The sequence below is a fragment of the Nannochloropsis gaditana genome (genome assembly GCF_000240725.1).
Source record: "Nannochloropsis gaditana CCMP526 unplaced genomic scaffold scaffold040, whole genome shotgun sequence".
NCBI lineage: Eukaryota > Eustigmatophyceae > Eustigmatales > Monodopsidaceae > Microchloropsis > Microchloropsis gaditana.
In genome coordinates, this window is record NW_005803913.1 from 37,853 (window position 1) to 50,827 (window position 12,975).

Here is a 12,975-nt window from a genome sequence, read left to right on the forward strand (position 1 = left end):
GCTCTCACCGGGGGTGCCGCCGCGGTGTGTGCCATGTCGTAGCGGGTCGCGGGGGAGAAGTGGGAGAAGAGGATGAAAATATCGACGGAAGGTTGAAAGCCGTCCTGTGGTGGAACGTTATTCATAAGGAAGGACGGGCGAGGAGGTAAGAAGAGAAGTAAAGGCGGTAGGAGCCGGAGAAGCAGTCGCTTGAGTGCGTACAAGTCACGATTGCAGGCGTTGATGGCGCGACACGGAGACGCAAGAGAAAGACAAGGGACAGGCAAAGAATCGGCACCAGCACTGGCAGAGATGTGGTCACTTTGCGTGGCATCCGACAGCGCGGTGGGAGAACGTGGTGGGAGAGGGTGAGCAGGCATGGGATCGAGGCCGCGAAAGGAATTCTTCAGTGGCGGTCACCGGCTCGCTTTTTGTGTCACATCACCTATCTCCTCTTTGATTGAGAGAGGTAACAGAAAACAGGAGAGAGTTTTCGTGTATTCATCTGTCTATGTCGAATCGACCATCGTCTGAAAAGAAACAAATATAAAGCATCCCACGTAACCGTCATTTTAGGTGACATTTTTTGCCATGTGCATTTCAACGAACGTAGTCCACCATTTCACTTCTAACTCTCCTTTCTTTCGTACGCCCTCCGGCTCCCAGGGCTTGGGGCTGGACGAGAAATGGAGGATTTTCACGTGCGTGGCCACGGCCCCCCAGTATCCGGGAGCTACGGCATGCGTCATCCAGTGCAGCGTGCGTTGCGCGTTCCAAATAAAAGGAAGACGGGCCATGGAAACTTTTTGCGGCATTGTGTTGCCCCCACAGGTCGAAAAAGAGGACGATGTCGAGCCCGTTCGAACAAGCGGAGAGGAGTACCACTTGGGGAAAAAGGCATTCAAAAACCCCGTGTCTCCGCCGTCATACGAGGGCAACGCTCCAGCCTTTACTGCCCTTAGCATGTCTTCATACACATCAAGATTTGGCCGTACTAGCATCACACCAGCATTGAAGCGATCCGGAGGGAAAATGTCTGGTGCTGCAGCGAAATCCACATCGGCAGAAAAGAGCTCCTGTATATCTTCTACCACTAGGCAGTCCGCATCGAGGTATACAACCCGCTCAAATTGAGTCAGGCCCCATATTTGAAGTTTCGTAAAACCAGAATCAACCCACCCGGATACGTGGGAATTTTCGGCGTACGGGTTGGCAATGGGCTCCACTGTTAGCAGTTCATCGCAGAAACCCTCCAAGCCCTTCCGCGTTCGCTCTGATATTTCGGGTGTAACGAGAACTACGACGACAGGTCTGATTGCAACATCTTTATCTTTGGCTGATATGCTAGTTCTCAGTGAGTGAAGTAAGACCTGGGCTCCCGGGCCGAAAGAATCCGTCGTAAGGAGGGTGACGAAGGCATGCTCCGCCCGGGAAGATGGGCCAATGATTTCGCCGTTCGCAATGCCCTTCCTTGCAACGGGACGGGACATCTGATAAAGAGTGAGAAATTTTCCAAAACATGAGTGGAGGGACTGTCATGGTCAGAGTCCGGAATTACAAGTCATTTCCAAAAAATTGCTACTACCACCAAGTTGAGGGAGGAGGCTGCGGTTAGGAGGTTTTACCCGGCTTTATCACGTCCAGGAGTAACGTCAAACTATGCTCGGTCCTTGCTATAGGGTTGTCCACACTCTTACCCAAGTACAAGCATCATGCCATTTTCAAGTGTTTGGGAGGTGCCGGGCAGCTAACATCCTAAACTAAACTACTCGGCGTCGCTTACAGCGAGACGAAGCGGCTCTTTGTTCTTCAACGCCGAGCTCCCCGCCCCCGGCCTTGCTCCTCTCACACTCAATCACGCTCTTACCACACAGAGGATGCTCAAATGGAGTCTTTGGATCGTATGGCTACCTTTTCTAGTCTTGAGCCGCCCAACCTTTTTGCATTCCTTTTCTAAAGCGAATTACATGTGGTCAAGCCTGTTACCATTCTCAAAATCAAGAGCCATGCCCCTGCTTTGTGCCTCAACTCAACAAAACTCGAGGGACCTGACAGACCTGACAGACCTTAGATCGCTCTTAACCGAGGCGGTAGAGCTTATGAGCGACGATCCAAAGAGCGCGCTGTCGGAAGGACGATGGGTGAAGCTTATCTGTGGGGCTTCGTATCAGGACCTACCGCGGGTGAAAGCCCTCTGCTTTGCTTACACCCTAGCGGGCGTGGACTGCATCGACATGTCGGCAAGCCAAGCGGTTGTGACGGCAGCAGAAGAAGGCGTCGGGGCTGCCATGCTCTTGGCTGAACAAGTGCTGGGTAAAGCTTTGCCTCGGCGGCCGTGGCTGATGGTGAGCATCAATGACCAGCAGGATTTGCACTTCCGTAAGGCCGCTTTCGACGCCACGCGCTGCCCCCACGACTGTCCTCGGCCCTGTGAATCAATCTGCCCTACCCAAGCAATCCCTCCACTAGACAAGGTGGAGACGCCGCTGCCGTCGGCGCGGGGAAGGCGAGAGGGTGTGGCTAGCCCAGAGCGCTGCTACGGCTGCGGGCGCTGCGTGAGCGTGTGCCCGCTGGGGCTCATAGAGGCGGTGCCCTACCAGGTGGAGGCGGCGGATGTTCTCACCTCTCTAGCGGGCCGCATCGATGCCCTGGAGATTCACACGAACGCCTCGGCATCCTCCGCGGGGCGCGACCCCTTCGAAGACCTTTGTCGGCGCATTCGACCACAGGCCTCAGGCCTAAGGGCTGTCTCTGTGAGCTTTCCCTTCATGGGAACCGCGGGAACCGCCGCTTTCCTCAAGTCCCGCAACGCCGTCTTTGGCCGATGCTTTGGGCCGGACGATGAGCGTCCTTTCACCGGGGTCTTGGCCGGTGTCGGAGACTCCCCACCCCCGCGGCCCCTTCACATCTGGCAGACGGACGGCAGGCCCATGAGCGGGGACATCGGGCGCGGAACCACCTTGAGTGCCGTTAAATTCGCTCAAGTCGTGCTCCGATCCCAAGCCCTGCCATGGGCCAGCTCCATGGTGTCAGAAGATGAGCACTTTCTTCAGTTAGCGGGAGGAACGAACGCCTACACGGCAGAAAAGCTCGCTGACGAGGGCCTGCTCTCTCCGGCATCGGTGGTGAGAGGTCAGAGTGACGCGACTCAAGAGAAGGATCGCTCCGCGTGGGTGCATGGTTTGGCTTTCGGGGGCTTTGCGCGTATGGAAGTAGACCGCATCATGAGCCAGTGGGGCCTGGGACCCGAGGCCTCTCTGATTGAAGCACCTCCCGACGCCTTGCTCGCTGTGCTTAGGGCCGCTTTTGGAGTGGTGCGGCCGATCAAGAAGAGGTAGCGTTGGGCCTTTTCTGTGCAAAGCAAGATATTAAATTCAAGTGTAGATATTGTACAAAGAATCAGTTCAAGTCATGAGAGATTACGGACATTTTTTTTTCAAAGTCGCTGTGCCGAGAGGAATGGAGAGGAGGTTAATTTAACAACGTGCTTGAAGTTACCTCAAGCCTTTCTTTTCCACTTTGTAACCCTCAGAAGCTTCAACTGATTCTAGATAAAACCGATCACCTCCGCTCACAGGAGAAAATTATTTGCTGCGTGACATGTGTCACTTAAATGGCAGCAGAATCTTTTTGATTTTCGTAATATGCTGTTGCCTCTTGAACAGCAACAGATCAGCTCTTGCCTTCGTAATGCCTACCGCAAGAAACATAAGACATCCACTTGCGGGTCCCCTAAAGGCGAGTCGTCTATTCGATAATATTTTCCAAGGCAAGAAAAGCAGCAGTAGTGGCCTTGGTGAGCGTGTGAAGCTGGGAGACCTTCGTGTAAGTCCGCTGGGTGTGGGCACGTGGGCATGGGGAAATCAATTTCTATGGGGTTACTCTCCGCAAAAGTCCGATTCGTCTCTGCAAGAGACATTCGACTATGTATTGAGCAAAGGAATAAACTGGTTTGACTCTGCAGATTCTTACGGGACTGGAAGGTTGGAAGGCAGGAGTGAGATTTTGTTGGGTCAATTTTTAAGAGAGCACGACTATAAGCTCGGGTCAAGCGTAAAGAGTGCTGAGGATGTCTTTGTGGCGACCAAAATTGCACCTTACCCCTTCCGCCTGGGTAAGGGATCCATCAAAGCTGCAATGCGCGCTTCAAGCCGACGACTCGACAGGGGAAGAGCTGGAGTGGACATTGGCCAACTGCATTGGGCCCCGCCGTTAGGATGGCAAGAGAAAGCATACTGGGCGGGACTGGCGGAGCTCAAACAGGAAGGGGATATAAAGGCTATTGGACTGAGCAACTACGGGCCTAAAAAACTGCGGGAAGCGGCTCAGACTTTCAAGAGTGAGCACGGTATCAGCCTTGCATCAAACCAAGTTCAACTCTCTTTAGTCTCTCCACTACCGCTGCGAAGCGGCTTGATCGAAACAGCTGCCGATGAGGGAGTGCGCCTTATCGCTTATAGTCCCCTAGGACTCGGTATACTGACGGGGCGCTACAATTTAGAAAGGCAACAGCTGCCAGAGGGACCGCGCCGCCTACTTTTCAGAGAACTTCTTCCTGCTCTGACGCCCGTGCTGGGTACCATGGATCAGATTGTAAACGAGCGCACGCGCAAAAAGTATGGAGCAGTTAGTGAGCCTGTGACATGCTCCCAGGTTGCACTAAATTGGTGTCGGGCGAAGGGCGCAATTCCAATCGTAGGTTTAAAGAGCCTCGCTCAAGCTAGAGAAGCGACAGCTGCGCTTGATTGGTGCTTGTCGGCAGGAGAGGTTGAGGCATTAGACCGAGCGGTGAGAAGTCTGCCGAAGGGCAGAGGAGAGACGGTGCAGAACATTTTTCAATCGGAGTAAAATGATCGTCATTATCGGGCAAAGGGGGGGGGCGGGTCTCTGCAGATTATTTGCTCCTTACTTTCTTGGGCTGGTGCTGGCACAAGTCGTAGATTTCACAGCTATGAGGACGAGCGATCGTCTGCCATAAGTAGCGATACTGTCGGTCACAGAGACGTCTCTGTATTCCGCGGCGGGTAGAGAAAAAGTGCGGGTAATGGTCTCTTCCGAAGGATCATCACATATCACGGCATTCGGGGATTCCTTCAACCATCGAGCACAAGGCAAGCGTAAGTATGTGATTCGGCTTGTCCTCCATCCCTTTCCGTAAAAAGCATAGAAATCGATGATGTGGTTAAGTCATCAACGCTTTACAGTCGGTCGGAGTTCCTCTTGCTTCTTTTTCCATGCTCCATCCACATTCCACGTCGCCCTCATCCCACGGCACATAACAACTCCCCGAAACACTCCAGATGGGCACATGTTGACAAAGCACGTTCAACACGGTGACATTCGAAACCTCAAAAAATGCGGCTCCTCTCAAACTCCCTTGCTCGTCAAATGGCTGCCCGCCACTCTACCGGACCCTCCATTCCTGGTCTCCTCTACGGGTTCACCGTTCCGTAGGCTTGTTGTCTCTTTTCCGGGCCTTGTCGCCCTAACTAAGGAATAGCATGTACAAGGATAGATCGGCATGTCTGGTGACACACCTACTGACTGAGCGCTCCCAGGCAGGGCGCTAGTCGACCCTCCAAAAGCGGTCATCCTGGTCCCACAGTGCCTCCACACGGACATCCCAAGAGCGCTCGGTGGCGCAAATTCTTTCCGCAAACTCTTTTGGTCTTTTCTCTCCACTCTCCGTCCTGCATACTCCCTTCCCTCTGTGGAGATCGTGCCTGAGCCCTCCCGCTCATTGATCCGGTCAATCTCCCTGTCAAACTCCGCACCAGATCGGAGACGACGACTGCGTTTGCTCAATCGCGTAATTTCGCTCTTCCCTTTCCTTTCTCTTTTTAGTTTCTACTGTTTTTTCTCTTCATGTGACAATGAAGCCATGCAAGCTCAGATTTCTCATCTTCGTTTAACGGCGTAAGATGCATTCTTTCGTGCCCCGTAGTTTCCTGTTTATGCCCTATGTATCTCAGTCCTTCCTCTTTTTCTTTTATTACTTAACATATTGCGGGTAGGACACGATCTCATTTCATTCATGTCATTACTCGAGAGATATTTCTGACGGCCATAGCTGCTTTTGTATAGAACTTAAGGAAGGGCCAAGTGCACGCTTCCTCTTTGATTTGATCTCCACCACATCCCACCTACGCTCTTACAGTAGCGAAGCAGCCTTAGCGGGCCATCGTCTCTGATGTGGAGGTCAAGCGACGCTGCAGTTGGTGGTGCGAAATCGTTCCCTTACGCGCGGCGATGGCATGACGGGCGCGATCAGTCACTGTTGCGCCCTCGAAGGCCTTCCGCATGGCCTGCTCATTCTGCACAACCTCTTTACATGGGGCAGGCACTTGTGATAGATCTGTCAAGGTTTTGGCCAGCCGAAGGCAGTCCGTCTTGGTGTACTTCCCGTCCTCTGTGGGAGAAGGGGAGGGAAGAAGGAAGGGGCACGAAATGAATACTATGGAAGCTACCACGGCCTCCACACTCTCCTTAAGACGATTTCAGCTCCATAAACTACGATCCGCCTGCAGAAGGCATTTTCATAGCCAAAAATAATCAAATCTCGTATCTGTCAAGCCCATCATATCATGACATAAAATAACAAATGGATTCACAAGGATACCACCGCCGCGATATCCACTTGCTCATTTCTCTCAAATTGTTCAGAACAATCATCCCCATCCAACTCACCATTGTCTTTCGAGTAGGACTCGTACAGGTAGGGCTCGTCACTTGTGCGGCTGAGTTTTCGGGACAGCTTAGCGTCAGACATGTTTTGAAGGCAAGAAGGGGCTGCAAGAGAGCTTGAAGTTGGCTTGCTTTTGGCTGTAAGGTTGATTTTACAGAATGAAGGGTGCACAGTAAAGACAAATCAGACGCCCCGGGGAAATGTTGTACCCTTCACAGCATAATAAGCTGGTGTTGTCCATTTTCAAGCACGTTGCTGGAATAAGTCGCACGAATCAACAAGCAAAGAATCATCTGTGGAAGATAGTCGGGCCGAGTGCCGGCTGCTCCTTCCCTACTTTTACCCCTCGCCTCATGCTCCTTTCAAGGAAACTTATTTGCACACTACACTCATGTTTTTATCGCAATCATGAGCCACTCCGATTTTAAGCACGTAACGACGCATTCGCTTGTTTATGCAGGTTGGCTCGCATAAAGAAAGAGTGCAGTTCCTGCGTATCTCAACAAGAGGAGTGTACACCGTACTGACAAGGACAACCTGGGCTTTCAGATAGACCAACGCACCACGGGTAACAAAAACGTGAGACCATGCCTCGGCGGACAGACGCGTACACAGATGTCCATTGTACAGCGCAAACGGTGTAAAAGGCCAGTTTTCCCCGTACCTGGGAGCCAAACAGAACATGTGCCTGACGCCCGGCTCTCGCCTCGATGAAATTGGCTCGACTCGCTCGCTTCGATTACGGCACGGAAGATGGGCCGGGGCTGCCACGGACACGTCGACTGAATTACCGCCCCGCCGTTCTTCGGCATCAAATTTGAGACCATGCCTCAGCGGGGCATGAAACGCGATCGTACAAGGGCTTTTTGGTGAGCACGCTGTCAGTGATTGGCGCAACACTGAAGATACTCGCTCCCGGCCCGGGTCTCTCGTGTCGTCTCTCCCTCAGAGGAAGGGGAAGACGGACGCACGCGAGTTTTCCTGACACTTTCTCACCCAAAAATCAGCAAAGGATTGGGAAGAAAAATATAAACGTTTCAACGGTCTTATAAATTCAGCAATGATGAATTCTAAAGATGAGTGGTGTTCACCACCGATGCAATCCCTGGCAATCTTCTTGACATTTCAAACCTTTATCAGTACCTGATATATTTCTTCCATTACCTTTAAGGCAAGCTTGGCAAAACCTTATGTAATGCCTCCAGAGCAGCCTTATCTTCAATGCTCTCCTTGTCTACAGCATCTCTAAGCTTGCCAACAGGCACATCGGCCATTTTACTGCCAAGTTCGAGCCCAATCTCCTCCAGCACTTGGTTGACGACGGACTCTGCTTCTTCTTCCACTCCATCTCCGTCGAACTGTAATATTAAAATTGTTGATCGTAGATTGAAATCCCGTATGTGAGTAATAGGGTAGACAGATTAGAGTAGCCACCCTTCAAGACATGCATCATCCTTGAAGTGATGTCGTTACATCTTGCACCCTCAAAGATGCTTCATGCATAATGAACTTGAGTTTTGCGACGTGTATCGAAATATTCTACATCTTCAATAAAGAATTGGAATTTAAATGTCCTGACACTGATATCAAGTCTGCACTACTAAAATGAAAATAATACAGACGCTCTGACAATGATACCATGTCTGCACAACTAAAATGACAATAAGACAGACGCCATGAGACGGGGCCATGGCCGCGCGAAAGGCATTTGCTTGGAATTTGTGCACAGTAGCTAATATGCAACCAGCCGGGCACACGTAGCTATGGCCCCAATGTCTTCACAAAACGTCGAACAGCTTCACACCCTTGACTTACTCAGACAGCAGGTTAGAATCATCGTGAACAGGATGTCGAAGAAGTATCCACTGGACCTCTTTTATCTCTCTCTTTTCAAATCTTGCGCGGACTGCCAAACTTACCGCATCCATCAAAGCGTCGTCCAGCAAATCCTCCTTTACATTCATGTACTCGTTCTGTCGCGCAAACTCTGTCATAACCTTGCTTGTCTTTGTAGCGTCCATCATTTCGTTCATATCACCCATCACCTGTTGCGATGAAATAAGAAGAAAATCAACTGTTGCAAAATTTGAAGAATAGATGCTTGTGAAAATCGCTAAATGCCTGCGTTGCTTCAACCACGTGCTACCCAAATAGAAGAAGGCCTCGTCACACACGACACGCACAGTTAAGTTAATACCAGTAAAAAATACCGGAAAACACAAATACATTTTCGAGAACAAGAAACGCGAACTTTGAGGACAAGACATTCATCTGAAGTCCGTAATCACCACACCCAAACCGAAATCAAGGTGAAAAAATCTTCTGCATCTGATAGCAAGTTCTTCTGGAAGCCAAGGACTCGTAAGAATCAGCAAGCAGCTCAAAAACGCACATCTCCTTTCATCCACACGACACCCCCCATATCTAAGTCCGCCACCGACGTACCCCGGTCATCCTGCTCATTGCCTGGCCGACAGCCGCCTGCGAATGCATTAATGATGCCTTGTACCCTACACCTGTCATGGTAGCCTTCATTGTGATGAGCTTGTCCTTTTGCGCCCGCAGTTGTACCAGGTTCTTCGCCATGACTTTCAAGGGTCCATGCTGATTGTTTGCAGCCATTTTTTTAATGTCATGGATGAGCTTTGCTTCTTCTCTTGCCAAATTCTGCAGCTCTCGGTCCATGTCCCGTTCATTGTGTCTGATCTCCTTTTTTGTCTCCCGGAGCTGCTCTTTGGGGGTCAATTTTTTCTGTCCAAACATAGCTTTGATAAGACGGCTTGTACGCCGCTGCTGCAGGAAGTAGGAATGATTAACGGCTTATGTATATATGCGCCAGCCTAAGACCAAGCCCTGTTTGATAGTAGAATCAGAAATGTCAATACAGCAAAAATGTTGTTAACTTCACATCGAATGGCATGACCGACGATAATGGCTTCCAATTCGGTTGTTTTAAAAGTAGCATGGCCTGCCCTGCCCCATGTACAAGCAGGGAGGTCCTTCGCCCCGGCCCATGCGCCACTCAGAGCGACTTAAAGAGCGTAACGGACGAAAACGGCGCTCACCGCGGCTCATAGATGAGAATAAGTTTATTCTGCTAACGGTGAGCAGTATTGTGGATGAATAGGAAACTGGTTTCCAATTGCTACCCGATTCTTGGTCAACACCCCGCCTCTCCGTTTTTGCCGCCTAAAGGCTTGGCTGTTTGTGCTTGAAACATGTACATGTATGGATTCCGCATTATACATTTTTAGTCCTATTGTTGATGTTGTCGATTGTATTCGACACATTCTCGGGTTTGAGACGAGCTTTACTATTTTTCAGCCGTCACCCGGGGACACAAGCGTCTCCATGAAACTTGCAACTGTTTTTTAACATGAGAACTATTCTATTCCTGGGCCTCACTTGGAGAAAGGCGTGAAGCGATACGAATAAAAGAATCAAATGATAGTATTGGCCCCCAAAGGAAATCAATGCCGAAGACTGCATAGACATAGATCTCTGAAAATACTTTTTAAAGGGAGAAGGACACTTCTCCATACATAACAAAGTTATTCCTTCTAAAAAAGTAAACCTCTGCTTGTAATGTTTCTCTTTCATTGGCCAATTCATTTCTCGTCATGTGTTAAATGACACCTTCTTTAGCCCCACAACATGTACGAAGGCATTTACAATCGACGGTCGGCCACATATATGCAATATATCTAGAGCCAGATTAAATTATCGATAATACCTGTGGCAAAGTATTCCATAATCTAGAAGGAGGTATGAAACAACCTCAAAAGTAGAGGCACCAGGTTTCATCCAGAAAAATGCTCATCCTTTCTGGAAGGACGCGAGAAATCCTCGTACCTGACCTAGAGACCGAGACACCGACTTCTGACCATCCCGGCTTGGTTCTTCCTGGCGCTTTCGTTTGCGTGGCTTTGGGTCCAGGAGCAAGCGTGGCGGGGCTAAAGTTTTCTGGTGCTTTTGAAGTTGTCTGAAGCTTTCCGATTGCAGAGGAATGAAGTCCTCCTCCTCCGTCGTGTCTGGAACTTGCTGCTTTGAAGACGATGAGAGCTCCCCAGAGGCACCAGGGCAAAGAAGGCTCGTCTCAGCCTTTCTTGCCTCACCCAATGTGCTCCGCTTATCTTCCGACCGCCTTGTCGCCCCGTCCATCGTGCGCGAACCCCTATTGCAGAGCATACAGGCGTAGGTCACACGGTTCTTCAGCGAACAGGGCACGTTGGCCGCATATCCACTCCTCGGGTCACTGTTTTGATTAGAAAGGCGCATCCACTTACGGCGGGCATTGGCCTGAGATCTCTTGGCCCCATGTTGGACGCGGGTCCGAGCCGTGACACCAGGAAAAAGGATCACCCCGCACACAGGACATAGGCAGTCGGACAAGTGTGGATGTAGGACTTCATGAGCGGAGAACAAGTCGCGCAGGCGAATAAATTTTCGAGACAACGCACGTGAATATGTTTGATTGGTGGGAAGGTGACTTAAGGCCTGTTTCCAAAGGTAATCGAGGCGTAAGAGCAGGGCCGGCTCGACGTTGTCAGAGGCGGGCTTGCCCCGCTGAGCGGAAATCGACAGCCTCGGAGCAAGTGCAGACGAAGGCACTCTGAAGCTCTCGAGAAGGCGACTAAATGCACCGGAAATCCTTATCGTCGCCGGATCCATGCGTCTGGCATAGAGATGGCTTCGTTTCCTTAGTCCACTGCAACGCTATTTAGGGGGGTGACAAAGCTCACTGCGCTGACCTGGCGAGAGCCACGGCATGCGCTCGTACGTTCCCTGTCAGGCTGTGTGCAAAGATTGCAGCGTTGTCATGGTTTGTTCATTTGTTTCCCCCATTGGTTCCGTTCATTCTGTGTCTCAGTGGGTCATTTTTAGAGCGAGCACGTGAAGCGGCGCACGTCGCTCGTCGCTGGAGGTAGTACACTCTGTCTCATCGCCCCGCCTTCTTCGTATTTTCTGCGGCGCCGCACACACATCTCTTACCTCCTACGCACGCTCAAACAGGCACCACAACCGACCACAGCACGAACAGTACCTTTAAGCGGCAGGCTTATGCCTATGGCTCGTTTTAGCCGGCTTGCACGGGAGCTGGAGCTGCTTCGAAATGACCCTCCCCCAGGCGTGGCGGCCTGGCCCGTGGATGAAGCAAATTTGTCCCGTTTTCATGCCAGTGAGTAATGATCTGTGATTAAATGCCGGGGGATACAAATTTTAGAATTGCCTTGGGTTTGGGTGTGGAAATGGTTTTCTCACCACTCGATGAGGAGATCCTGCAAGTCATCGCTCCAATCGTGAAGCAGACTTAGCGTGCTCTCGTCACTTTCCCCATTTGAGTTGTCGTCTCTTAATTGGTACGGAAAATGTACCCTATGCATTTTCACCTCTTCCTTGCACATTCCAGGCATCCGAGGGCCAGAGTCAACGCCGTACGCCGCCGGACTCTTCAGGCTCGAGCTCGAGGTCTCCCCGCGCTACCCCTTTGAGCCGCCCACCGTCCGCTTCTTGACCCCTGTCTTCCACCCAAACGTGGACGACAGAGGCCGCATCTGCCTCGATTCATTAAAGGCCCAGCCCCAGGGGGCATGGACGCCATCCTTGAACATCCCCACGCTCCTGACGACCCTTCGTCTGCTCCTCGCCCACCCGAACGCCGACGACGGCCTAGCGCCTGAACCCACCGCTCTCTATCAGAGAGACTTGCGTGGCTTCGAACAGCGTGCACGTGAGCACACGGCCCAATATGCGATGGGCGAGGCAACGTCCCCCGGGGAGGCATTGGCGGCCTGCCTACAGGGGGAAGCGGAGGAGAGGGACGGGGGGGGGGGTCGCGCCTCATGTGAGCAAGGGGCTGTCGAAGGTGAGGGGAGCGTGCGGAGAGGAAGGGAGGAAAAGGAGGACGCGGATAGCCAGATGCACGTCGCGGGCGAAAACGAGGACTCAGCCTCCTCCGCGGGTGGCGGGCCGGCGGATGCGGGGGTATCTGGCAGCGTTGGACAGCTGCCATTTTCCTTGTCCACTAGCCCGGTGCAACAACAGAAGCAGCAACAACGGCAGCAGCAGCAACAAGAACGACAGGAACAGCCTGGCGCGCGTTTGGGAGAGCCGCAAAAATGTAGCGAGGAGGATGAGGGAGGAGAGGAACGGGGCTGGGACAGTGACGTGAGCATATGCGGGGATGGTGCCTCCTCCTCCTCCTCCTGCACCCTTTTCGACTCCGAAGTCGAAGATATTGAGGAAAGACACGTTCGTGAGGGCCGAGAGTGGGGGATAGTACAGGCTCAGGCGCGGGGGGAGGCTTTCTT

General features: G+C 51.7%; 3 protein-coding genes across 3 annotated transcripts; 1 reads left to right on the top strand and 2 right to left on the bottom strand.

Moving 5' to 3' along the window:
- Positions 1-634: 634 nt before the first annotated feature.
- NGA_2099100 (unidentified vitellogenin-linked transcript family member (uvt-5)) lies at positions 635-1,178 on the bottom strand (the record flags this gene model as incomplete). The annotated part of the gene is made up of 1 exon (XM_005856100.1): positions 635-1,178. A coding segment is annotated over one exon (544 nt), but the record flags the coding sequence as incomplete, so codon positions are not given.
- Positions 1,179-3,552: 2,374 nt separating this feature from the next.
- Positions 3,553-5,105, top strand: NGA_2009500 (aldo keto reductase; the record flags this gene model as incomplete). Its single annotated transcript, XM_005856097.1, has 1 exon — positions 3,553-5,105. A coding segment is annotated over one exon (1,275 nt), but the record flags the coding sequence as incomplete, so codon positions are not given.
- Positions 5,106-10,240: 5,135 nt separating this feature from the next.
- Positions 10,241-11,461, bottom strand: NGA_2086900 (uncharacterized protein). The gene has a single exon (XM_005856099.1). The coding sequence runs from the start codon at positions 11,333-11,335 to the stop codon at positions 10,481-10,483; it is 855 nt and encodes a 284-aa protein (XP_005856161.1). The 5' UTR covers positions 11,336-11,461; the 3' UTR covers positions 10,241-10,480.
- Positions 11,462-12,975: the final 1,514 nt, after the last annotated feature.